This window comes from Adiantum capillus-veneris, chromosome 25, assembly GCF_014529385.1.
Source record: "Adiantum capillus-veneris isolate H3 chromosome 25, ASM1452938v2, whole genome shotgun sequence".
NCBI classification, from domain to species: Eukaryota; Viridiplantae; Streptophyta; class Polypodiopsida; order Polypodiales; family Pteridaceae; genus Adiantum; species Adiantum capillus-veneris.
In genome coordinates, this window is record NC_140955.1 from 37924239 (window position 1) to 37949712 (window position 25474).

The 25474-nt window shown below is 45.1% G+C and overlaps 1 protein-coding gene across 4 annotated transcripts in view; it reads right to left on the reverse strand.

The window, feature by feature from the left end:
- HDA14 (histone deacetylase 14) overlaps nucleotides 1–25474 on the reverse strand; it is a 185636-nt gene that overhangs the window by 81161 nt on the left and 79001 nt on the right. For all 4 annotated transcript variants that reach the window (XM_086500816.1, XM_086500815.1, XM_086500817.1 and 1 more), the window contains exon 6: nucleotides 16336–16392. In XM_086500816.1, coding sequence (XP_086356942.1) covers nucleotides 16336–16392 — 57 coding nt within the window. The remainder of the gene's footprint in view (nucleotides 1–16335; nucleotides 16393–25474) is intronic.

Consider the following 25474-nt stretch of genomic DNA (forward strand, 5'->3'; position numbering starts at 1 on the left):
CACTGGTCATCTAACCATCTATCACCACTAAGACCACATCCAAAAATGCAATGTAGCCCAGTTATTGAATGATCTTCTCTTCAAACTTTGAGTAGAGCCTAGACATACTTTTATTGCTCGGATTCCAATGCCAGTCGGCCCGCCTCGTGGCGACAAGGCCTTCCCGTCTACGGGTGAAACTCTCGGTCGTCGGTCATTTCACACTGGCCATACAGTGTACATCCATTTGCAACTTCAAAAAGAGGGTCCCAAAAATTAAACAAAAATAAAGGAAAAAAACCAACAACTAAGGTTAGCAGTTGCCACATCCTCGTGACATACCCCTCTCTTGAAATCGCAAACGTCCTCGATTGCATGCCATGTATGCATGCCATTGATGATCTTGTGTTGTTAGCACGCTTTTATCATCGCATATACACGCACGAAAGGTCATAACACATAGATACAAATGACTAAATGAGACCTTCATACTTTTGTCATTTTCATATATGATAGAAATGAGCATAATACTTTAACACTTGAAGAGCGATGCACACTTCTATTGCACTGAATCCGCATGTACATTTGATGTGCTAGCTCCATCATTACCCTTCCTTTGAACACATTGGGTTAGGGCATACGTAGGCTATAACCCAAAGGCCTCAAGGTAAAGTTGCAATACAATTGTTGACTCTGACAGTTCACGCTCTTCCATCCACTTTGCATCCATAGGTGGATAGTTCTTGAACTTCACTAAATAGCATCTTGAACCTATCCCTTAACTTTTCTTTCCTTATGTGTCAAAATCTGCTCATGTACCAATATCTCATCAAGTTCATCGACTTCTGGTTGATCCTTCTGTGGTACATCTTCTGGCACAACACCCACGAAAGGTCTTAGAAGACTCACGTGAAACGCATTATGAATCTTCCTAAGTGTCGCGCAATTTCAGTCTATAAGCAACATCGCTGATCTTATCAAGCACTTGAAAAGGCCCATAGTAACGCAGCTGAGCTTTGGAAATAACCTTTCCTTGCCCTTCATCTTCTTTAACCTTGCCTTTTCAAACCGTAAAAGTATCCAATCACCGGGTGAATACAATATTTCACGACGGTGACGATCAAAAGCCTTTTCTGCTTTGCCCGAGTCTTCTCCAAGGCAAGCTTAATCTTTTCATACATTTTATCCATGTTTTCAACATATCGATCTGCCTCAAAGATCATGTCCTTTGTATGTAAAATGGGAGGAACCTTTTTGCCACCTTCAACAATCTCAAAAGGTGCCTTGCCTGTGGACAAATGCACCGTATTGTTGTACGCATACTCAAGCATAGGCAAATACTACTCCCACTTGCCCTTATTATCTGACACATAGCATTTCAACAGATCGAAGATAGTAGAATTAGCCTCCTCTAATTGTCCATCAATTTGTGGATGAAATGAAGACGAGAACTTGAGCGTAGTGCCCATGTTCTCAAACAATCCTCTCCAAAACAAAGTTGTCATGCGAGGATCACGATCACTGACAATCGATTGTGGCATACCATGGTACTTAAACACATTGTACATGAACAATTGTGCCATCTGGTGAGATTTTATCTTCTTCCTGACAAATAATGATCCATATACCATCATTCCCTATTGGCGTTCTTGGAAGATCAAACATAAAATCCACAGCAATACTTTTCCATGGCTTATCCGGAATCGACAGTGGCTGTAATAACCATAACCCTGGTGCCTTTTGCCTGTCAAACTTGACCTTTTGGCAAATCACACATGCTCGCACAAAGGCATCCACATCTCTCCTCAAAGTAGGCCAATAAAAGAATGTCTCTACCGCTTTCACTGTCGCATCAATTCCACGATGCCCTGCATACGGTGGCACATGACTTTCTACCATGACCTTATGTCGCAATGGCCTCGTAACACAAAGTCTGCCATGCATCATCATAAAACCGTCTCTAAGGAGGTAGTGCTCATGAAGTTGCCCATCTTGAAACTGTTCAAAGATCCTTGCAAAATCTTCATCAATAAGCATACTATTCCTTCATGTCATCAAGCTCATGATGATAAGGAATTGTTCAAAGATCTTTGCAAAATCTTCATCAATAAGCATACTATTCCTTCATGTCATCAAGCTCATGATGATAAGGAATTGACACGGCTGAAATTTGTGGCTTCCTTTGATAACGTATCAACCACAACATTCTTCTTGCCTTCCACATGCATAATCTGGAAGTGGAACGTAGAGAGAAGTTTTGCCCATCGCATATGCTTTTCGGATAACTTTGACTATGTCAAGAAGTATCGCAAGGTCTGATGATCTGTCTGGACAACAAAATCAACACCTAATAGGTAGTGCCTCCAGCTAGAGAACGCATGAATGACGGCCAATAACTCTTTCATAGGTTTGCATAGTCTTTTCTAGCCCTCGGAGGATTCTGCTCTCATAAGCTACTACCCAACCATCTTGCATTAGCACTGCTCCGATTCTATTGCCACACATGTCACACTGGACCACAAATGACTTCCTAAGATCTGGTAAAATAATCACAGGATCTGAAGTCAACTTTTCCTTTAAGAGACTGAAGCTGAAATCTCTTTTGAAAGTGACCTCTTTCTTTTGCAAAGCGTGAAGAGGTGAAGCTAATTCCTGAGTATGAGCATAATTCCAAGAAGCTTCAAACATCATGCACAGTCTTAAAGTCTGGCCATGTCTTAATAGCTTCAACCTTTGCGGGATCCATTCGGACACCATCCTTTGACCTATGTGGCCAAGAAAGTGGATCTCTTCCAAGAAGAATTCACTTTTCTTAGGATTGACAAGTAACCTGTGACTACGCAGCTCTTTGAACACAATGGTCAAGTGACGCCTCTCCATTCTTCGAATAGACTATCATGTCATCAAAGAATGTTCCAACAAACTTTTGATGCGAGCGGAAAATCCGGTCCATCATCCTATTGAACGTAGAAGGAGCATTTGTAAGACCAAATGGCATCACTAGGAACTCATAAAGACCAAACGTCATTCTAAACAGAGTCTTTTGCAAATTCTTTGGCCTTATACGAATCTGATGGTACCCACTCTTAAGGTCTATCCTGATGAAAATTGCAGCACCCTATAAATGGTCAAGAATATCATCAATCCTTGGGATAGGAAACCTGTTCTTGATGGTATTCTTATTCAACGCACGGTAATCAATACACATTCGCCAAGAGCCATCCTTCTTCTAGGCAGAAGAAAAGTGAAGAACTAGCCTGAATCAGCCCCTTCTCTAAAAGCTCGTCTACCTGGACCATAATCTCTTTCTGCTGAGCCCCACTGACCCTGTAGGGAGGTCTGTTCGGTGGGCTACACCCTGGCACCAAATCTATCATATGGTCCTCAGGCCTCTCCGGCGGCAATTGTGACATTAATGAATCAGAAAAACAATCGTTAAACTCTTGCAAAAATGCTGACCTTTCTTTATCTAACACAAATAAATTTGACTGACAATTATCAAAAACATCACGTGCAAAAATCAAGTACGCAGAAAGATGATTTCTAATTACAGAAGTAATAGCCGAAGTAGATACAATAGGGACAGACTCCCCTTTGAGCTTTACATCCAAAACATGAATTTTGCCCCTATGGTGAAGGGTGATCGTTTTGCCGAAGACATCCAGCACACCATGTGCTCTGAACATCCATGGGATTCCCAGTAGCGGATCACACCCTTCCAATGGCATGATATAGAACTCTTCAATGTCCACAAACGACTGAATATGTAGACGCAGTTTTCCAATAATGGGAGTAACACATTCTGAGTGCGAGGATATGCAAACCCTGCCTCTGCCGTGCACCCTATCTCCTCAGCTCTAATGCCCAGCTTCATAGCTAACTCTGGTGAGATAAAGTTTTCTTTGGCACCTGGATAAAAGAAGATGAGTGCCGTCTGATCTCTGACTTTGCCCCATGCTCTGCATAACTTGCTGGCATGTGTACTTGGCCTATCACCCACCATATCTGGCACCAAACCTGCCATGGACTTAGGCTTCTTTCCTTTTTTGTCCTCTTTATCATTTGAGTCACTTGGTCCTTTCCTTTGTGAACAATCTGCAGCAAAGTGACCAGGTTGCTCGCATGCAAAGCATTTATTCTCGGCCATCCAAACCTTCTTTTCCTTGAGCGACTTATGCACAAAAGGCTTCCTTTTCTGCTTCTTTGCCTGCGCTCCAGAAGTCCCGGCTAAGTCCTTATCCTTGTTGATCTTTTTTGACTCCTGTAACGCTTCAGGAGCCATTTTCACAAAGGGCTTCTTTGCTGAATTTTTCTTTTGCTGCCCCCCTTTCACGTTGCCCGAAAACCCACTGTCATCTCCCTTCAACAAGGCAAGTCCAATGTTGGCAACTTCCATAAACTGAGTGAGGGTAGCCACTCTGTTCTTTGTACAGTAATCTCGAAGCCCTTAAGGTAGCCCACAACAATATTTCTCAATCTGCTCTGTCAGTGGCACAAACCTGTAGGAGGTTACTGAGAGCAGCGCTTTACAAAACCTCCGATTGTACTCATGTAGGCTCTTTCAAGTAGCCGCAGTGAGTTGGTGCCAATCTGTCATGACATCGGCTTCAAATTCATCTTACAGCCATGCAGAAGCAAACATTTGCTTGAAGTACACCCAGGTGGCGGGTCCGTGCCCTTGCATCAACAATGTCGTCCACCATGTAAGCGCATTGTCTTTCAAGGAAGTGACAGCTTTCCTGACCTTAGAGGCCTCTGTAAAATTCCCTCCTACATAAGCTCTATCAAACTGCTGGAGGAAAGTAACAGCCTTTGCCTTATCCTCAAAGCCACTGAAAGTGATAAACTTTACAGCTGCACCACCGTTATTGTAAGCTTTCGGTTTTTCCAGTGCCCCCAAATTGTCATAAGGAACTGTCTACAACATGGGCACTATAGTAGGGATCATCGGCATTCCTTGGCCATTGACATTTTGCGTCGTAAGTGCCATATCTGGCTACTGTCCAGAAAAACCAGCCATGCCAAAATTGCCCTATGGCACCCGAAACTGGCCCTGATTGCTTTGAAAGCCTTGCTTCTTGCCGATATTACCATACATGGGGTTTGGCATCATGCATTGCATACCCCCAATCAATGTTCCCGGCCGATATTGCTGGTTTCCAGGCGCATATAACCATCCAATGCTCTGAAACACTGATCCATCCTCAAAATACCAAAGATGTACCGTGGGTGGTGGAAAAACCTGTTGCATTGCTTGGAAATTGGTTCCCTGTCCATTTAATGCAACATGTGGACTCTGAAATGTGGCGGGCTCAACTGGCAACACCTGTGGAATTGGCATCCTAACCACCTGTTCATGGACGAGAGGAAGTTGTCTTGGAGCCCTTGACTCCGCAATGTGCGAGTGCTCTCTATCCGGCTGGGACTCATGAAGTACTTGGGCTTGAGCCTCATCCGGCTCTACTGGCTGTGTGAATTGCCTTGTCTGCTGTGGCACTGGTGTAGCCCAGATAGTGTGGCGTGCTCTCTACAGTGGGTGCTCCTCAGTGCAATGTGCGTGACAATCTCACTCAAAACAGACTGAAAACAAGAAACAATAGACAACAACTGAGCTCATAGAGACACAACAGCAACAGTAGACCACAACAAATGACTCGACTATCTCAAAGAACTGATACAGACTCTAGCATGGGAGCACACTCAGCTCCAACCCAGGACTCTCAGGTACGATGGGGTGTCGAGGCTCAGATGTGCCGGGATGGTGAATACATGCTCTGTGTATAGACTCACTCTCGCCGACTACGATGCTGGACCAGATGTCAAAGAAGATGATGATCCTGACTCAACAGCTACTACTCACATGTACAATCATAAAGAGCCACCAACGGCTCATAAATGTCCAGTCAGCTAAGTCTATCTCCAAACTGAGTGGTGGTGGTGACCTGGCCACGATGTCCACTAGACCACCGTCGGTACTCTGCCACGTGTCACTCCCCAGCCCAGAGGGTCCGTCCAATGTGAACAAGACCAAGTGTAACCAGCTGTCCAACTGTCTGTCCTGTGAATTGACACTGTAGCCCTGCTACAGGTTGCCCGCCACAAGACCGCTCACCGTCTCGGTGAGGGGAACATTGAAAAAACTGTGAAGGAAAACCACTAGGTACTGCATCCATACATCTTTTTTGAAGCAAGTTTTAGGCCCATGACTTTACATACCTCAAAAGTGGAGTTAAAAACACTGCACTGCTTGCAATCGCCTTAAGCCTCTAACTAGGGAGGAACCCAGTATGTATGATTGCATAGCCTAAGAATCCCAATTGGCAAAAAATGAGGCTCTACAACAAAGAGATAAGCTCAGTTTGATTCCAGCGCATCTTTATCTTCCCTAACCATAGTGATAGGAAAATGACCTGGTCCATGCTTACAGTTGCATATGAACCTTGCCACACTTTTTACAACTATACTCTTCTCGAAAAGAGGGATGACCATAAGCCCGAGTAACACCACAAATAGAGTTAAGCTCCATCATGATGGCAGAACGAAAAAGTCCTCACAGCAACAGGATGGCAACCAAGTGAATGCTTGAGAACCAGCTGATCATGCACGGTGGGGGGGGGGGGGGGGGGGGGGGAAACTTGCTGAGGCTGAGAGGGGTGGGGAGGGCTAGATAGGGGCGAGTGGTGGAAGGGGGTGAGTAGAAGCGAGGGTAAGAGAGGATAGGGGCGAAGGGGGTGGGTAGGGGCGAGGGGAGAGGTAGGTAGGGGCGAGTTGGGAGGGGTGGGGAAGGGCGAGGGGTAAGTATGGGGGACGAGGGAGAGAGAAGGGGGGCAAGGGGTAGGTAGAGAGAGAGGGTGAGTGGGCAGGGGGTAGTGAGGGAAGATGGCACTGCAACAGATACATATGATGATCAGGGACATCATCAAACTTGAAAACAATATTGTTTTTGTTGTTTCCCGTCTTAAGGAAGCTTCGTAAGGGAGTTCGCTAGACACAGAGGAGAGCTTTGTTCTGGTTGGAGAAGCAGATGGTGTTGATGATGAAGATTGGTGAACTCTTGTAGAGGGGATATCTTCCTGCTTCTATGCTTCTTCAAAGGCTCAGGTGGTTCATTAAGTTTAGTAACTATGGAAACATTTGAAGAGGGTGTACCTTCAGGCAAAGAGTGAATAGAGACTCCATAACAAGGCATAGACTTGGTAGCATCCAACCACTCCAACAGATCCTCATCTGACCCTTCAGGTGTAGTAGGTTGTTCTTGTTCAGGGTTGGTTTCCATTGACAAAGAAACTTGCTGCACCACGGGATCCATACCTCCTTCTAAGAGAATGGGTTGCGTCGGGGAGCCCGAAGTATGTATCCACATTGCATCTTTTCCCCAATCATGAAGTGCTTTAGTGTGTTGTAGCCATGGTCTTCCAATGAGCAAAGGAAATCCGCCCTCAACCTGGGGAAGACGAACCACAACAAAATCCAAGTTAAAAGTAAAGTCTTGTACCCGAAGAGGCACATTGTCCACGATGCCCACTGGGTATACTGTCCGTTGGTCGGCCAATGCAACTGTGAAGGGAGCAGGGCGAGTAGGCTGTAGACCTAGAGCTAACATAGTGAACTCGGGCATCAAGTTGATGCCAGATCCACCATACACTATCACTTCTGAGAATTGTCGACCCAAAATGGACACTGTCAGGCGAGGGCTTCTATAATCAGTGAGTGGAGCAGCGGGATTGGATATCATATAGGACTCTAATGGTCGCACTGGGAGGTGCCCGCCACTAGGACCTGCTCCAGGGTAAAGTGATTGAATAACTGCAAGGGTGTCACTTCTGAAACTCGCATCTAGCCGCAACATGTCATAGAGGGACACTTGTTGGAAAATGTTCTTCAAGACTGTCTCTGCTGTAACCTTTTCTTGTTCTACCGGTGGTTTCTCTGGTACCTTGATCTTTTGTAGATCTGAAACTGCTTCCAAAAAAGCTTCATTAATATCGGAGAGCAAAGATTTGGATTTTTTCATGGCACTGGGGGATGGCTGTAGGCAGGGTATCCACTTGTGTGAGAATGTGTGGGGGAGTTGAACTTGATGGAATGCTAAGACCGAGAGCGGCTCTCTGGGCCCGGGTGAGGACGCCCGATGGCTCCTCTGCCAACTGCGGCGGCTTATTTTGAGGAGTAACCACGTGGGTAGAAGGGGGCGGCTGAGAAACGGTGCTCACTGCTAAGGCAAACTCATTCTGGCTTTGACTTGAGTTCGAAGCCGTCGATGCACGAAGTTTAGGGCAATCCTTACTGTAGTGATCCTTCGTTTCAAGGCAAATACGGCAAGGAGGGGACCCTTCTGGCAGGGGGCATTTGCTTTGGTAATGCCCATATTCCCCGCATCTGTAGCACAAAATGGGCTGATTCAAAGGGCGAGTCGACGGACGAGGTGGTCCTTGCTCCTGGTGCATGGAGTTGGAGGTGGAGGCATAGAAGTTTTGAGGGGATGAGGGAGCATGGGTATGATAAAAGCTCTAAGATGGAAAAGTACTTTGCATATCTTGCATAGGAGGGGCTGTCAGCAAAGGTGGCATATGGTGTGGATGGCCACAGGGTGAAACCATGTTGGATGCAGGCGCTAGCCCTTGTTAAAGAGTAGGACCAAGACTTTGTTGTATTTGTCGCAATCCCTTGAGGTACTAGCAGTCCTTGTCCTCATGCCCAGACTTTTCGCAGAAGTGGCAATAAGCTCGAAGGGGACAGTCCTGTGGAGGATGTCTTGGAGAGCGACACAAGCTGCACCATACCATAGCCTTAATCTCCTACTGAGACCGAAGCTCTTCTAACTCCCTCTTGATTTGATCCAAAGCTTCGTGATGTGGGGCCTTCTCTTGTTTGAGAGAGATTGATTTCTCCTCTTGTAGAGCTCGCTGTAGTTTTAGGGCTTCAAGTTCCCGACGTAAGGAAGTCAAAGGGTCAGACGGACTCTCCAAGAGTACTGAGGCAATCTCTATCTGAGAAGGGTCGATAAACAGCTTCCTTGCCCCCTCTATCCTAGTAGCAACAGCAACAAACTCCTCCAAGGTGGCATCAGGTCGGAGATTCTCTCTCAGTTTTTGCTGAGAAGTCTTTGGAAGCACCTTCTCTACCCATTTCTTGACCATGAACTCACCTGGTGGTTGAGGAAGCTTGGCGACCAGAGACTTGGTTTTAGTCATGAGTTCTGCAAGAGTCTCCTCTAGTTGGAGCACCATGTTGGCCAGCTCATCCAAAACCTTTTCCTGGTAGTCAGCTGGCCTGAATGCTACACAGAACTGTTGTCTTAAAGCTGTCCAAGTTGCAAAATGCAAACTGGCTGTACCACTTGTCTGCCAAACAATCCAAGGTAGATGGGAAGAGTACTAAGTAGGCATCTTCTCGGTTGAGGCCACGACCTCTGTAGAGAGAAACAAATCTCCGGGCATGGTCGTCAGCATCCTCTGAGGAGAGACCCTTGAAAGTCGGAAACTTAATATTCACCTTAGCTAGAATGCTTGTGAGCTCCTCCATAGCTGTTACAGAAGATGAGATGTTTATTGATTGGGGTGACTGGGGAGGTGTAGAACTTGTTGAGAGAATGGAGGTAGTTGTAGGGGAAGGTAGGGGTATTGGAGTTGGTGGACTTCTACTTGGCACGAAGGGTTGACGTTTCCTGTGGTAGTACTTCAGAGAATTGAGTAGTGGGCTTGGTCGCTCTTTTGATTGTCTTGTATGTGTCATGCAGTAACCAAAAGCCCGACCAAGCTTTGAGCAAGAAAACCTTGAACTGGCTAAAGACTGGTCTAGACTCTACTAGACCAGGCAAGTGACTAGACCAGGCTGGACCAGGGACGAGGAGGACTAGACCAGGGTCGAGGAGGACTAGACCAAGGGACGAGGACTGGACCAGGGTGAGAGATGACTAGGGCGAGACAGGACTAGACCAGTTGGCCCAGGCGAGAGGAGATCAATGCAAGGCAAGGTAGGCGAAGCTAGATAGACCCAACTAGCTTCAAATCTCAGAGTGAGATTTCAGTTGAGGTCCCACCGTGATCGCCAAAATGAGAGCACCTGTAGCGTAGATAGTGTGTCGTGCTCTCTACAGTGGGTGCTCCTCAGTGCAATGTGCGTGACAATCTCACTCAAAACAGACTGAAAACAGGAAACAATAGACAACAACTGAGCTCACAGAGACACAACAGCAACAGTAGACCACAACAAATGACTCGACTATCTCAAAGAACTGATACAGACTCTCGCGTGGCAACACACTCAACTCCAGCCCATGACTCTCAGGTACAATGGGGTGTCGAGGCTCAGATGTGCTGGGATGGTGAATACGTGCTCTGTGTATAGACTCACTCTCGCCGACTACGATGCTTGACCAGATGTCAAAGAAGATGATGATCCAGACCCAACAGCTACTACTCACATGTACAATCAACGGCTCATAAATGTCTAGTCAGCTAAGTCTATCTCCAAACTGAGTGGTGGTGGTGACCTGGCCACGATGTCCACTAGACCACCGTCGATACTCTGCCACGTGTCACTCCGCAGCCCAGAGAGTCCGTCCAGTGTGAACCAGACCAAGTGTAACCAATTGTCCAACTGTCTGTCCTGTGAAGTGACACTGTAGCCCTACTACAACTGGTGGCGCTTGCAAAAACTCCATAAACCTTGGGTTCTGCACCGGTCGAGAAAACACATTCACAGCGGCAACCAACCGAGTCCTGAACGCATCATCTTCAAGTAACCCAGTCATAAAGTCCTGCACTAGTGGAGCAAACACATCAACAAGAGGTACAGACAGACGTGGCCGTGAACTCTCGCCAACCTCAAACACTGCAGGAATTGACTGCCTGTCCTGTGAAGAGAAACCCTCTTCCATGATGCCTTTCCCCTTGTCGGCCATAATGTAATCCTACGTTCTTGTACTCTGTCTTCGCCACAAACCAACCGAGTGCTCACTTCTTGAGGAAAAGTGATTCTATCCCGGCCCATAGGGCGGTAGACATAGGCTTTCACCCGAAACATCACTTTAGACTTTAGGACACAAATAAACTTTTGCAAATAAAAACCTGTAACGGAAATTGATACTTCAAACACACAGGGCTTGAAGGCTAGAGCGCTATCAAGCAGATGCCGACACCTATTGGCCCCAAACATTGGTGCCCCTTTCGGTATTTCTTTTCTGTATTCAAAGAGGGAATGAAACCTGTGATTTCCTACAAGCTGCTCTGTATAATCCGGGCTGAAAATGACATGTTCTGGCTCATACAGACACTTTGCAAAGCCTGGCGAGAATCTGTAGCACGCTGAATTCTCTGTTTTCTGCCCTGAAAATGCGCCATATCACTCGCACAACGGTCCCCTTGCGTCCCCCGACCTCCTTGGGATATTAGGGACCGTTTAGGGCCGTAACCCTAAACCTGCAAAAACACACAGTAGACTGTATTTCCTTGTTTTGGGCTCCCTTTCGCGAGTCAGTCACATCTGTAGCAAGTCCTCGAGCTCCCGCACCTATAGGGCTACTTGCCCCTTGAATCGGACGAGATTTCTCGGGTGAAATCTTTCTGAGTTCACATGTGCCTGCGGGGGATTAGCAACTAGCTAATCCAGTACCTATGCAAGAGGCTCTTGCCTCGGCAATCGCGCATGAACCTACACAACTGTACATAGGTCAAATGAAGAGCCCTCTTGTGGGGCATCACATAACTGCACGGAGGGGAGAGAGAGAGAGAGAGAGAGCAATCAATGATGTGCAAGGCTTCAGTTCTTGCACTTCACTGTACATAGAGGGTTGGCAAGCACACAGTAGCTTTGGTACCTGCAACAATCCACCATACGGCTGAAAATGAAGCCCCACGTTTAATTTTAACGCCTCTCTCTCTCTCAAGCTGGAAAACGCGCAAAAATGTGCCAAATGGCACTCATGCACGGTTTTCCCGTTTTGCACCTTCCGGTCTAAAAATATCTCAACCGGTTGCTCAGTTGACTTAGCAGCAGAGTAATAAAATGTTCCTCTTGTCATTCCAAAGCTAATGACGCAAACAAATTTCATGGCCCAAAATAGCAGTTCCCTAAATTTTAGGAGATGCTTACATGGCACTTCCACTGGTCATCTGACGATCTATCACCACTCGGGCCACATCCAAAAATGCAATGTAGCCCAGTTAGGGTGATCTTCTTTTCAAACTTTGAGTAGAGCCTACATGCTTTTACTGCTCGGATTACACTGCCAGTCAGCCCAACCAACTCGTGGCGACAAGGTCTTCCCGTCTGCGGGTGAAACTCTCGGCCGTCGGCCATTTCACATTGGCCATACACTGTCCGGCCATTTGCAACTTCAAAAAGAGGATCCCAAAAATTAAACAAAAATCAAGGGAAAGAAAGCAACAACTAAGGTTAGTAGTTGCCACGTTCTCGTGACACTTGGTATTGACACTAGTAGACAATTGTGGTCTCAACCTGAGATTCAATGCCAACAACTGACTACAAGTAACGTTTTCCTGCTTGAGGGCCTTTAGTTTCACATCCATGTCAATGGGGGAGACCACTTTGCGAAAATCTTGCACAAATTGTGCTCGCAAACCCTGTCATGCTGCCTGTTTAGATTCTCCTTCAAATTATGCTTTAGCTTTACCTCTCATTACCATTGGCATAGTCTGTATCTTGCTTTCGTCATTTTGCATGCGTAAAGACAACATGTAGAGCTCAAAATCCCCTACCCACTCATTCCGATTCTCTTCACCTGTGAAAAATGGGCCCATAACTTCATGCTACCATTTCTGCAAGCTTCAAAAATTGCTTTTGCTTTGATCAAGGAGCACTCAGATGATAGTCCTCAGTGGGGGCACTAGAGGATGGAAAGGGGGAATGGGAAACAAACATGGAACACACACGATTGCTTCTCTATAGCCCAAGATACACACAACACCCCAATCCACTAACAAACACACCAAATCGCACAATTCTTCCCAATTAATGCACAATCACTTTAAATTGCACACCCCAACACCATCAAACCATCAAATTCACACTTTTCCCTCTCAAATTCTCACAATCTCTCTCCCTTGTGTACACACGACCAACATGGGGGGTACACACGTGCACACATACAACTTTGCACTAACTTGAGAAAAAGTAGGCTAGAGATAGAGATGACACAAAAAGTTAGGACAATCGATGATTATGGTCGGCATTTTAGCATTGATGATGAATGTACAATAATCGAGCAATTCACTCTCCCAGAATCAAAGCGTTCAGCTCTAAAAAGTCCTCTTTTCACTCCTGCAAAGCTCCTCTCAAGGACGAGAAAGGAATCCCTGTCTTTGTTGTTGATAGAGAATAGCAGTTTTAGCTCGTGTGAAACCTCTCCTTCCTCTCTCCTTTTTCAACTTTCCTTTGCCCCCAGAAAAAACTCCAAAATTTTCTTCTTCTTCTTCCTTTTTGCTCTCTTCTACTCCTCCAAAAGAAACTACATCACCCCCACCTCCCACGCCACCCCAAAAAAAAAAAAAACATTTTTTCTATTTTTGAACTCAACCATGTATCCATGCACCCCACATGTGTCCACTTTGCATGTGTAACTCCACTTGAGCTCCTTCTTGGCCGGCACGCCAAGACGCGCCATAGCAATCCCCAAACAGCGTCACCACAGGCCTGCGCGCACGACTCCAATAGCCACAGTGAGCTCTCCCACTCCCTCTTAAGATGTTACTGAGGGAGTGGGGACTCCACTATATATATCCCGCAAAGTATCTCCATGGATTGCCATATGGGAAAATCAGCTGCAATGTGGCGTGCTCTCTTGGACTCCCTTTGGAATACTGAAATTCCACAACATTCTGATTTTTTTGGGAACACCCTCGATGGCCTGTAACTTCCTACTCACACATCCCATCGCCGGGCCGTGAAGCATGGCTGTCAACCTGCATAACCACCTACGAGTTCAAGGTCTCACCCCACATTTCGAGATTATCGCACTCCTGAAAAGATCAAAACCTTCTATATGCTCCTGTCCACTGTCGACTTCAACTGGGGATGTCTTCGTGCATATTGATCCAATCGACAAGCCATAAAGCACACCTTGGAGCTCTCAGCAAGTACTTCCATCAGAAACCCTGGTGCGCTGAAAAAAAACCCTCTGATGCACGCATTTCAAAGAGGACTAAACTTCTGCACACCAGGCTATCAGAAAAACTTCCAATGATCATATCTTCTCCGTTTGAACTCTAATTTGAGACCTGTAAAGCCTGGCTCAAAGAGCATGTTCAGCACTACAAATCCATACCCCTAGTTACCACTTGCGCGGCCCTATCGCATCAATATCTCCTGATAAAATCTGCAAACCATAGCAACTTTAAACTGCATCTTCTACATATGGGCTCCAAACTGGGAGCTGTAAAAACAAGCTTGTAGAGCAAGTCAAGGACCACATAATGCACCATGTAACCAGTGTTTTCCCATTTTCCACACATCCCGACCAGCAAGCATCATACCAGCGTTCCGACCACAAATACCACGTTTGGTATGCATATCCAGTAGGCACCTGTCTAAACCTGTATCCAGCTCCTATCCAAGCACAATTTCATCATCAAACATACATGCACACACCTGCTTCTAGTCCTTGCGCTGACATAATTTGGGTGCGGTGCACCAACGGTGTATGAATGCCCATATTGTACAAATATGCCGTACTCTACAACCATACTTATGGCCATACGATACAATACATCAAATGATATAAACTAATCCTAAAGAGATGTTTTAAAAACACACTGTACAACTTTAAGCCGTATGATACAAATTGTAATACACTGTATTTTCCCGTACAAAACTGTACCGTACTTTACTGTACAACAACAACCCTGCTCCTGCTAGTATCCTCAGCCAGAATCTGCACACAAAAGATCTTGCCAATGTCGGCAAGGAAGCAAGCCTGCAATTTTCCCTTTGCTATTTGGCAAACAATCTTGCAAATGACTGAGGTCCCTTGGAGGCGGTTGACATGAGTTGCTAAGCTTGCTTTCTCCTCCAGCGAAAGAGAGACTCAAATGGTGGACTCTAAGGACTCAATCCAGGGAGCTTCTACTAAATCCCTCAGTGTGTGAGGGATCAAGAAAGCTTGCGTACAAGCATGTGTGTGTGTCTGCAGGAGTGAGTGGGAGATCGATCAAGAGAGTGTATGCAAGTGCATGCATGCGTGCACGTGTGGGTTCAAACAAGAAGGTTCACGTGAGAGCGTGTGATCAGGAGGGTGGGTTTTTTTTTTCTTGGGGGCGGCGAGGTGTGGTGGGGGTTTTTTTTTTTTTGGAAGGGGGGGGGCTCGATTTTAAGCGGCTTAAGTGTGGGGGGAGAGCAGGAAGGAGAGAGGGGAGGAAGGGCGATGGCGAGTACACAGCAGCAGCAAGCACATTTGAAACTTGTCCCCTTTGTTGACTTGGGGCATCCCATGATTATTCAAGTCAATGGAAAACAAGCAAAGGTAGGATATTTTAACTTGAGAAGATAAAGGTGAACAAGCAGACAAGATCTCTAAAAGTGACTAATGTATGAAGTTTGAGTGGGCTCACTCCACTTTAATCAAAGAAAAAAGCATCAGAGTTAGACAAAGTCAGAGCAGCCAATAAGAATTGGCAGAAACACAGGAGGAAAAGCCATTGGTATAGATTTAATCAAACCATCATGAAAATAGTGTACTTTTATTGCAACGTGGAAACATGTCACCTAATGTCTCTCATGTAAAAAGCTCGGGAGACACCAATTTTTGTAAACGATAGTTCACTTCAGCCTCTAAGGATGTTAATACAGTCTTTCTTTCTTCCTCTCTTTATCTTTGGATAGGCGAGGCCACATTAAAACCAAGAGCAACCTTTTGAAGAGCTTTCTACACATCTATACTGAACAAGTTGAAAAGCTCTGTAAATTTGCTTCAAAGATAAAGGCCAAAAACACTGTTTCAAAGAGCGTTTCTGATACAATCACAAAACAACCTGTACAGCTTGGGATCAGAATAATCTTTGAAACATCAAGTACACATCTTCAAGAGAAAGTCAATTTAACCCACTTTTCACAGACCCCACATTATGACCACTTATTTGACCAAATGCTGGAGTCCATGCCCAGGGATGTAATGTACTAGAAGGAGAATCTTAGCAAAACAGATGATAAGACAACAAGGTTATCCAGAGCTTAAGCAAAGTGATAGACATACGCATTTGCATAATCTTCTTTCCTATCAGTACTATCCTAAAAACATACTTACCTCTAAGACAGCCACATGAATGTAAAAGTCAGTAATTTTCCAGGTAAAGCTCTCAAAAGAATAGCTAATCTGATTTACATGAAGATAGTACTCACCACGGAATCAACCAAAGCCATGCCTGCACCAGCAGCTCTTAATGATTCTGAAAATGTCTGAAAATGTACATGAAAACATCACAACTAAGATAGCTAATCAGATTCTTAAAACATGGGTACTTGTGGGTGTGTCCTAGGAATCTTTTGGAAAACCAAAAGCATAATGCAAACAACGTAATGTTGTTTTGAGAAATCACAAACAACTTGAACAATAATGACCATGTTAATAACATATATAAAAAATTGCCTGATCTTTGGGCCAGCCAACAAAAGGAAACCCACCTCAATAACCCATGCCTGTGGTGACCCAGGACCCTTACCCATGACCAGGAGAATTGAGCAATGTTGAAAAGTGTAAATCAACGAGCTAAAGTATTCAAAGCCAAAAGAACCTAGAGCACTTCATGGCCTTCCTGGCCATCGCTAAGCTGCCCACATGATTCACACAAACACGGTGATCCACTAAGACTTCAAAAATATTGAAATATCAGTAGGAGCTCTTGAAAAACCCAGTTTTCTTTTGCCTATACAAGATGTTTAAACAATCTTTTCTTCTTACTTCCCCAGCTGCCGTGGGTTGTTGCTGTGGAGCCAACCAGCCCCAGTTTCAGGATCGTACCAATGCCCTCCCAGTGCCCACCCTTTCCTCCTATTGGACCTGTTGCAATGGACTCTACAGGTTGTTCCTTAGCAGAAGTACCAATCCAGCCCATGCCATGTCATAGCCATAGCCACAGCCTTCTTTTGTACAGGTGACCCATCTTGCTATAAACATGTGCTGCTAAGATCGATTTAGGTGGGTAGTTTCTTTAGGGAACTCTCAGCAGGAAACAAATCAAGCTGAGATCAAAGCACTAACCAGCAGAGCCATAAAAAAAAGAAGCTCAAAGCTCTTTGAATATAAGGAACAGTTGATTGATGGAGGTTAGTTAAGAGGCTTCAATCTGGATTTTCTCTCTTGAAATCAAGGTGAAATCTCAAGTTTAGGAGATTTCAAAACTCACGTTCAGGAGATTTCAAAACTCAATAATAAACTTGAGTAAATGCAGGTCCACCATCACCAAGAGGTGAATTTTGGCTTCTAAGAATTTAGTTCTATTTTTATATGCTATCTTTTTGTCAAAGCTCTTAGAAACGGGCAAGCAAACAAGACCTCGAGGTCTTGAGATAATGCATGGCCAGTGTGAAACTCAACTCGCCCAGTTCACCACTTGTCTCCTTTAGTTGGTCTGGTTCGACTGAGTCCAGCCTTGGTCTGGCCTAAGTTTGGTCCACCCACACACCTTTGTCCAGCTGTGAACTTGATCCATCCACTCATTTTGGTCCAGTCTTGGTCTGGTCATTGCTCATTGCTTAGTCTATCTCATGTATGACACGTACAAGACAGTCCAAGGATACTAAGGTGAGTCCTAGTAGGAGCCCATTCACCTTGGTCCAGTCTTGGTCTGGTCATAGTTCATTGCTCAGTCTATCTCATGTATGACACGTGCAAGACAGGCCAAGGACACTAAGGTGAGTCCTAGTAGGAGCCCACTAGAGCGATATCAGTGGTGGCGACAACCATTTTAAAATTTTTACCTATTTGCACCCACCACTACCTCTGGCACCTACAGCTTCTCCAGATGATCTCTTCCTTGAAGCGCCTACACCATTGAGTCCCTACCACCATATCTGTTACGTTGTGCCTCTGCTTCACCTCCACCCCCTCCACCAGCAAGGCCTACTCTTATGGAGAAGATCTCACCCAACATCCTAGCCACAATCAACATAAAGTTTCCAACCAGAGGATGCAGATGACCATGCTAGGAGGTTTGTTTCTTTGTGTTGGGGTTGTGGCCTCAACCTTGAAAACACTTATCTGGTGCTACTCCCTTCAACCTTGGATATCTTAGCAAAAAAGTGGTATAGTTAGTTTGCACAGAACCACTTTGTAGATTTGGCTTCACTAAAGCAAAGTTTTTGTGAGGCTTTCCAACCAAGTGACTTCCAAGAGAAGGTTATAGATGAGCTAGGACCCCTTGTGTAGAGATTAGGGAGGGAGGGTAGATTAGAGATCCATTCATAATGTTGGCATGGTAATAACAATGCTAATTGCACAAAAGAAAGTGGAGTAGAATACAAACTTGATTTATTGATACAACTAAAAGTATGTACAACATAGTTACCCAGAACGCGGAACGGGAACGGCGACAGGATCCCCGCGGAACGGGGGAACGGCTAGGGGTCCGGAACGGGAACGGCGCGGAACGGGAAGTATAAAAAACACCCAAATAGTGCATTTTTTAGCTCCTTGTGAAACTGGCCCGTAGGGCGGTAGGCGTTGGCTTTCACCCGAAATTCTTTACTTTATACACACACACAGAGCACTTTGCAAAGAGAACCGGCGACGGGAATTAACACTTGAATACACACACGGCTCGGAAGCTAGAATGCTCCGAGCAGACGCCGACAACCTGTAGGCCCCAAAATTGGCGCCCCTTTCGGTATTTCTTTATTCTTTAGGAGGGTAAATTACAAGGTAAGGTCCTGGGAATCCTTCACGTGTATCCACCTAGATACCATTTGATTTGGCCAAATTTCGGCAGCATAACAGTCCCAAAACTTGCGCGAAACCAATTCCCCTGCTGGAACTCGCTTGCACTGTCGTATACCCTCTGATTCCTGTCCAAAAACAGTAAATTCAGCACGCTGTATTTACTGGTTTTTGCCCTGTTTTCAGCCCCAAACAGTCCCCTAACTGTCCTTTGCCAGTGGGACACGATTCCCAATGATCCTGGCGTCCGTATGGCTGAAAAACAGTGAATTTACAGCGCATACACAGCGCTGATTTTGCACCTGTACGGTGAGGTTATGACCCTCACCAGTGCCTGCTTTGGAGCAGCAGTTAGCTACCCCTGTTCCTGCTCAAGGAGGCTCTTGCCTCAGCACAAAAGCATGAACCCACACAACTGTACATCAGTCAAATGAGTAGCCCTCTTGTGGGGCATCACATAACTGCACGTAGGGGAGAGAGAGAGCAGTGTGTAGTGTGCAGGGCATCACTCCTAGCACCACACTGTACATGAGAGGGAAAGGAAGCACTCCATAGCTCTTAACCTGTGACAAAAGCTGAAATGAGGCCTCTCCCACCATAAAAATCAGCGCCCATTTTTCTGCAAGAGGAAAGTTCACCAAAATGTGACACTTGGCGCATTTTCAAGCATTTTCCCGTTTCGGGTTCGCCGCTTAAAAATATCCCAACCGACGCGTCAGTTCACTTCGCGGCAGAGTTATAAAGTGTTCCCCTAGTCATACCGGAGGTAATGACGCGAACACATTTCACGGCCCAAAATAGCAGTTTCCTAAAATTTTAGGAGATGCTTCCGTTGGGCTCCCACTGGTCTTCTGACCATCTATCCTCATTGGAGCCGCATCCAAAAGTGCAATGTGGCCCAACTGTCGGATACTTTTTGTTGGTAGTCCCACCTTGACTTTACGCCTTAATTGAGTTCACTTCCTAGTATCCACCAACTTGTTAAGTGCGACGGGGGGACCTATATGATCTTGCTCTGAGCCTAGACATCCTCTTACCATACGAATTCCAGTGCCGACCACTTCCCGTCTGCGGGTGAATCTACCGTTCACATTGGCCATACAATGTCCGACCGTTTGCTACTTCAAAAAGAGGGTCTTAAACAAATAAAATAAACCCCATTGGAAAGAAACCAACAACCAAGGTTAGCAGTTGCCACATCTCTGTGACATGGTTAATAACTGCCACATCCTCGTGACACCTTGTGTTTAAATACAAGGAGTATTAGAGTGCTTTGACTCTAATACTCACAAAAAACTCGTTTTGAAGACCATTCAACCTTGCTATGACTAGATGATGAGAGAGAGAGAGAGAGAGAAAGAGAGAGGGAGAGAGAGAGAGTGAAGAGGGAGAGACTCGAGAGAGTGAGAGGGAGAGGGAGAGATTTGAGAGAGTGGGAGGGAGAGGAAGAGAGCTTGAAGGCTTGAAGCCTTGAGCCTCGAGAGAGAGAGATCTTGAGAGTGTGAGAGGGAGAGAGCTTGAGCCTTGAGGATTAGCTTGTGGAGAGAAAGGGGGAGGGGGGTGCATTTTATGAGTCCTTGAGGCCTTGCACACTTCAAACAGAAGCCCAAACATTTACTTCAATTTTTTCAATTTTTGCCAAATTTGTTTGTAGCTGTTGGCCGTTCCAGGGGCATTCCGGAACGTTCCGGAACGGCCGTTCCGGTTTGCACTGGCCACCCGAAACGTCAGACGTTCCGGGACGTTTCGGAACGTTCGGGAAGGGAACTGCCCCCCGGAACGCCGGAACGGAGGCTAGGGGGCGTTCCCCGGTAACTCTGATGTACAAAAGGCTCATTAATAGAGCTAGTGCAAGCTTTTCATCTGGCATCATTGATGACTTCATACCTTGGGCGTTTTTTTTCACATGTTACCACATGTTTCTTTGTCACCTATGCATCCTAGTAGACTAGAGGTGTTACACACACGCATAGGCTAAAGCCCAAAACCCTTACAACCCTCCCCTTGGGCCTTAGAATATTAAAAACTGAAATCTCTGGCACACTCCAATCCACAAGCAAAAAGAACATCTTCAATCCACGAGAGCATCCCCAATCCAGGAGACAAGCTATCTCTAATCCAATAGACATTGAAAACCTCCCCTCAAATAGATGTATAAAATTGAGACCAAACTAATCCAAGCTATCTCCAAACAAATACACTGAGAGGTAAAGGCAAAAAAAAGGCTAGAGAATGTCATGATAGATTAGAAGGTTGTTGCCGTCTTCTTCTTCATCTTCATCTTTGTATTCTTCCGCTAAATAGACTTTAGACCTCAGATTTCTTCTAGTGCTGCCTTTGTCTTTCTTGAAACACTTGGTAGGAAGTTGACTCTTCTTTCCACAAATGCTAAATAGACTTTAGGCCTCAGATTTCTTCTAGTGCTCCCTTTGTCTTTCTTGAAACACTTGGTAGGAAGTTGACTCTTCTTTCCGCAAATGCTGCAAGTCTACCCTTCTTTGCGAAACAAGTTTTATTGCTAGAACCTGCAGCAGCTCCTCCCTCTGAAGTAACATTCCGCCCCTGCTTCTTTTCCTCAGACATTAAAGAGTTGATCACATCTTGGAAATCTGGTGTTGGATCCTTTTCTTGGATGACAGTCACTATTTGGTCAAAGTTAGGTGGTAAGGCTGCTAGAAGAACTACAATTTTGTTCTCCTCTGGTACTGCACTCTACACGTAAGCTAATTGTGTGGAAATGTAGTGTTGGATCTTTTTCCTCAATGATAGTCACTATTTGGTCAAAGCTAGGTGGTAAGGCTGCTAGAAAAACTACAATTTTGTCCTCCTTTGGTACTGCACTCTTCACATAAGCTAGTTGTTTGGTCATGCTTTTAAGGCGATTGATCAGGCTTGCAATATCTTCGTTAGGTTACATTTTTAATTTGTATAGATCCTTCTTGAAGGTCACTTTGCTCTTCTTTTTCCTAGCTCCAAAATTCCTTTCTAGTTCTTCCCATGCAGCTGATGAGGTTTCACAATCATAAGTAAAGTGTACATAATTGTCATGTCATGCAGTGATTACGATTCCGAGTGTTTGTTCGTCTTTGGCTAGCTTCACAATCATAAGTAAAGTGTACATAATTGTCATGTCATGCAGTGATTACGATTTCACAATCATAAGTAAAGTGTACATAATTGTCATGTCATGCAGTGATTACGATTCCGAGTGTCTGTTCGTCTTTGGCTAGCTTCTGTGCGCTCAGAGTCCGAGTCTGTACATATGCTCCATCACTAGATGGGTCAGTGATTGTCAGCTTGACTATTCCCCATAGAACTTTTTTATTAAGTAGAATTTCAACTTGGTATGCCAAGTGTGAAAGCCCTCCCCATTAGATTTTATAAGCCTTTTCTCTTCCATTGCGCCTTGAAGCGGTCTTAGCACCTCGATTTTAATGCCAAGGCCAGTGTGTAAACTTCTTACAGTCGCATGGTGTCAATAGGTATGTGTTTCAAAACAATGTTGAGCTTGGGTGCATGAAATTTTAGCTACAAAAATGCGGAAGAAAGAGAGAGATAGAGAAAGACAGCAAATATCCCTTTGATTTGTGTGGAGAGTAGAGAGAGAGAGAGAGAGAGAAAGAAAGAAAGAAGAAAAGAAAGCTTTATTAACGTCTTCGAAAGGCCGAACTCGACCTATGAGACAATATCATATACATGTGTTGATGCTCTAGGCATCGGAAAATAAAAAAAGGGTACAAACTGAAATGAGCCTATACTATGCAAGAGGGTGTGGTAGGGTGGTGCATGAGAGAGAGAGAGAGAGAGAGAGAGAGAGAGAGAGAGAGAGAGAGACGAGTTCCCCTTTTCTCGCCTATGTGAAGTACCTCTTCATTAAAAATGAAGTCACCCTTCACGGAAGTGGAAGTGAAAGTGTAATAGACTTGGGCATCCCAAGCCAAGAATATCATGCAACACACGTGAGAGAAACTGAAAATAGCTTAACAGACTTGAACAAAACTGAGAGGGACGACAAGCACAACGAAGTTCCACGCCCAGAGAGATTGGCCCCAAAGTCTGGCCCCCTTCCAGTATTTCTTTGTTATTAATGCTTGGCAAAGTAGAATGTCCAAGGGTCCTCTTCTCTCCGCAATGCTCCCAAGCCAATCTATGGGAGAGAGGTCCTCGCAATTCTTTTAAAGGCCCTTGGCCCAATAGCAAAACATGAAAAGCTTCAAGTTCTAAAAGCAATTGGTCCCAAAAGCCGTCCACACTGCTGCCGCAAAACGCGCCGCAAATCACGAAGGTTCAGCAATCTGCCGCAAATCACGGAAGTCCGTACATCGTTGCACGTCAACAATTCGATGCTCCTTTTTAATTCCTAGTGACCCTTGAGCCCCAGCGGATAGAACCTTATAAGTCGGAACAACTTATAAAAATGAAATCTGTTCTAATTGGCCTCTTGGAATTGGTTCTGCCAATTATATCTACATCTTTCACTAGGATTTGTCCATCCACTTCGCATCCAATGCCGGTCAGTTCTTGAACTTGACTAAGAACCGCCATATCACTTTAACTTTCATTCTCCTTTCCTTGTGAGCCAGTATCTGTTTTGGAACGAGAATCTCCTCGGTCTCTTCCACTTCAGGTTGCTCCTCATGCTCCCTGTCCACTGGCACCTCACCTTTGAAGGGTTTCAACAGACTCACATGAAATGCATTGTGAATCTTCCAAGCATTTGGCAACTTCAATTTCAAGGATACATCATTGATCCTTTCTTGAATCAGGAAAGGGCCATAGCATCGCGTACTAAGCTTTGGAAAAAGCTGCTCCTTACCCTTTCGTTTCCGTAGGCGTGCCTTCTCAAACCGTAAAAGCACCCAATCATTCTCCTTCAGTTGCAAGTCACGTCGATGCTTGTCTGCTGCCTTCTTATGCCATGCTTGAAATTGTGACAGGATATTAGCCCACCGCATCTCCTTTCCAAAAGCTGCTTTTGAGATAGAAAGTAGCATAAGCTCTGATGGTCGGTGAACACAGTAAATTCGGCTTCGAGTAGAAAATGTCGCCGACTGTGTAAGGGCATAAATAACTACCTAAAGCTCTTTCTCATAAATTTGTGCAACCTGTTCATGACGTGAGAACATCCTTCTCTCGTAAGCTATAACATGGCGAAGACTGCTCCAAACTGCAACCACAAGCATCACAGTAAACCTTCATAGGGTTTTGCAAGTCTGGCAAAGCCAACACTGAACCCATTGTCAACTTTTTCTTGAGAGTCCAAAAGGTTGCAATTTTCAATGGTCCCCAAGTAAAGGGAACCCCTTTCTCAGTCAACACATGCAATGGAGAAGCTATCTCTGCAAACTTTCGAATGAACCGCCGATAATAAGAGCACACACCCAAAAAGCTTGAACTTCATGGACATTTTTCAAATCTGGCCAATGACGAATGGTCTCAACTTTGGCTGGGTCCATCTTTATACCTTCCGCTGAGACGATGTGTCCAAGAAGTCGATCTCTGGCAAGAAAAACTCGCTCTTTTTCCCATTTACTACAAATCGATGTTGCCTCAATGCTTGGAAAACCTGTGACAGATGGTGTCTGTACTCTGCCTCACTCTTGGAGAAGATGATGATGTCGTTGAAAAAGGTGCTCACAAATGATCTATAATCTCTAAAAATCCGGTCCATCATGTGGTTGAATGTAGCCAGAGCATTCGTGAGACCAAAAGGCATCACCGTTTGTATTGCAGACTCTTCCAGAACTTTCTGAAATTGTCTAGTGCTTTCTTGTAGGAGCTCAAGAAGACCGACTCTCTAGCATCCGTGTGACAGGCCTTTCTTTCAACTTCCTTCCCGATCTGAGAGGAGAATCGACGGCCTCTCGCCATCACGAGTGAATCTCGTCAATTAGGTAATTCTTTAGATGCTTCACATATTTCGGGTGTTTGGAGTACTTAATCGATCGTTTTATACACTTTTCAATCTACAATTGACGTGTGTACTCCGCTCTGGCAAAATTCCCCGTCGGAAATTTGTCTAAATCTCTGCGCACTTGGTTTCCACTTTCCTTCATCTCCCCGTAGAGGGGTGTTGTCTCTCTCACATTCTCCGTGAGAACTCAGGTGTGCTACAAGAGGGATCGGATCCTCCGTAGAAGAAGAATCTTTCTAAGCTCTGATACTACTGTTACACTCCAAGTGAGAAATCAATAGCAACACACGAATAGAAACTGCAAAATCACTGAACTATAAGAGAGAGAGAGAGAGAGAGAGAGAGAGAGAGAGAAATGAAATGAAATGAAATGATATATTAACGTCTTCAAAAGGCCAAAATGACCTATGAGACCAAGCCGTTACAACATAGTGAATCTGATACCATGTCCAGAATCAAAGAACTGAAACAAAATACAATGTGTAGTACAATGAAAGAAGGGGGGAAGATATGGTGGAGATCCATCCTCATCTGCACTCTAGATGTCGAGAGAGTATTGCTCGAATCCTCTCTTGTAGTCTCCGTCGATGTTGTGTAGCTCCTCTCCTCAATTGCGGGCATCTAGATCTCCCTAGCTCCAATGCTCAGTCTATGAGAATGCCAGTAGCGGTAGTATGAGTGCGGGCAGAGTT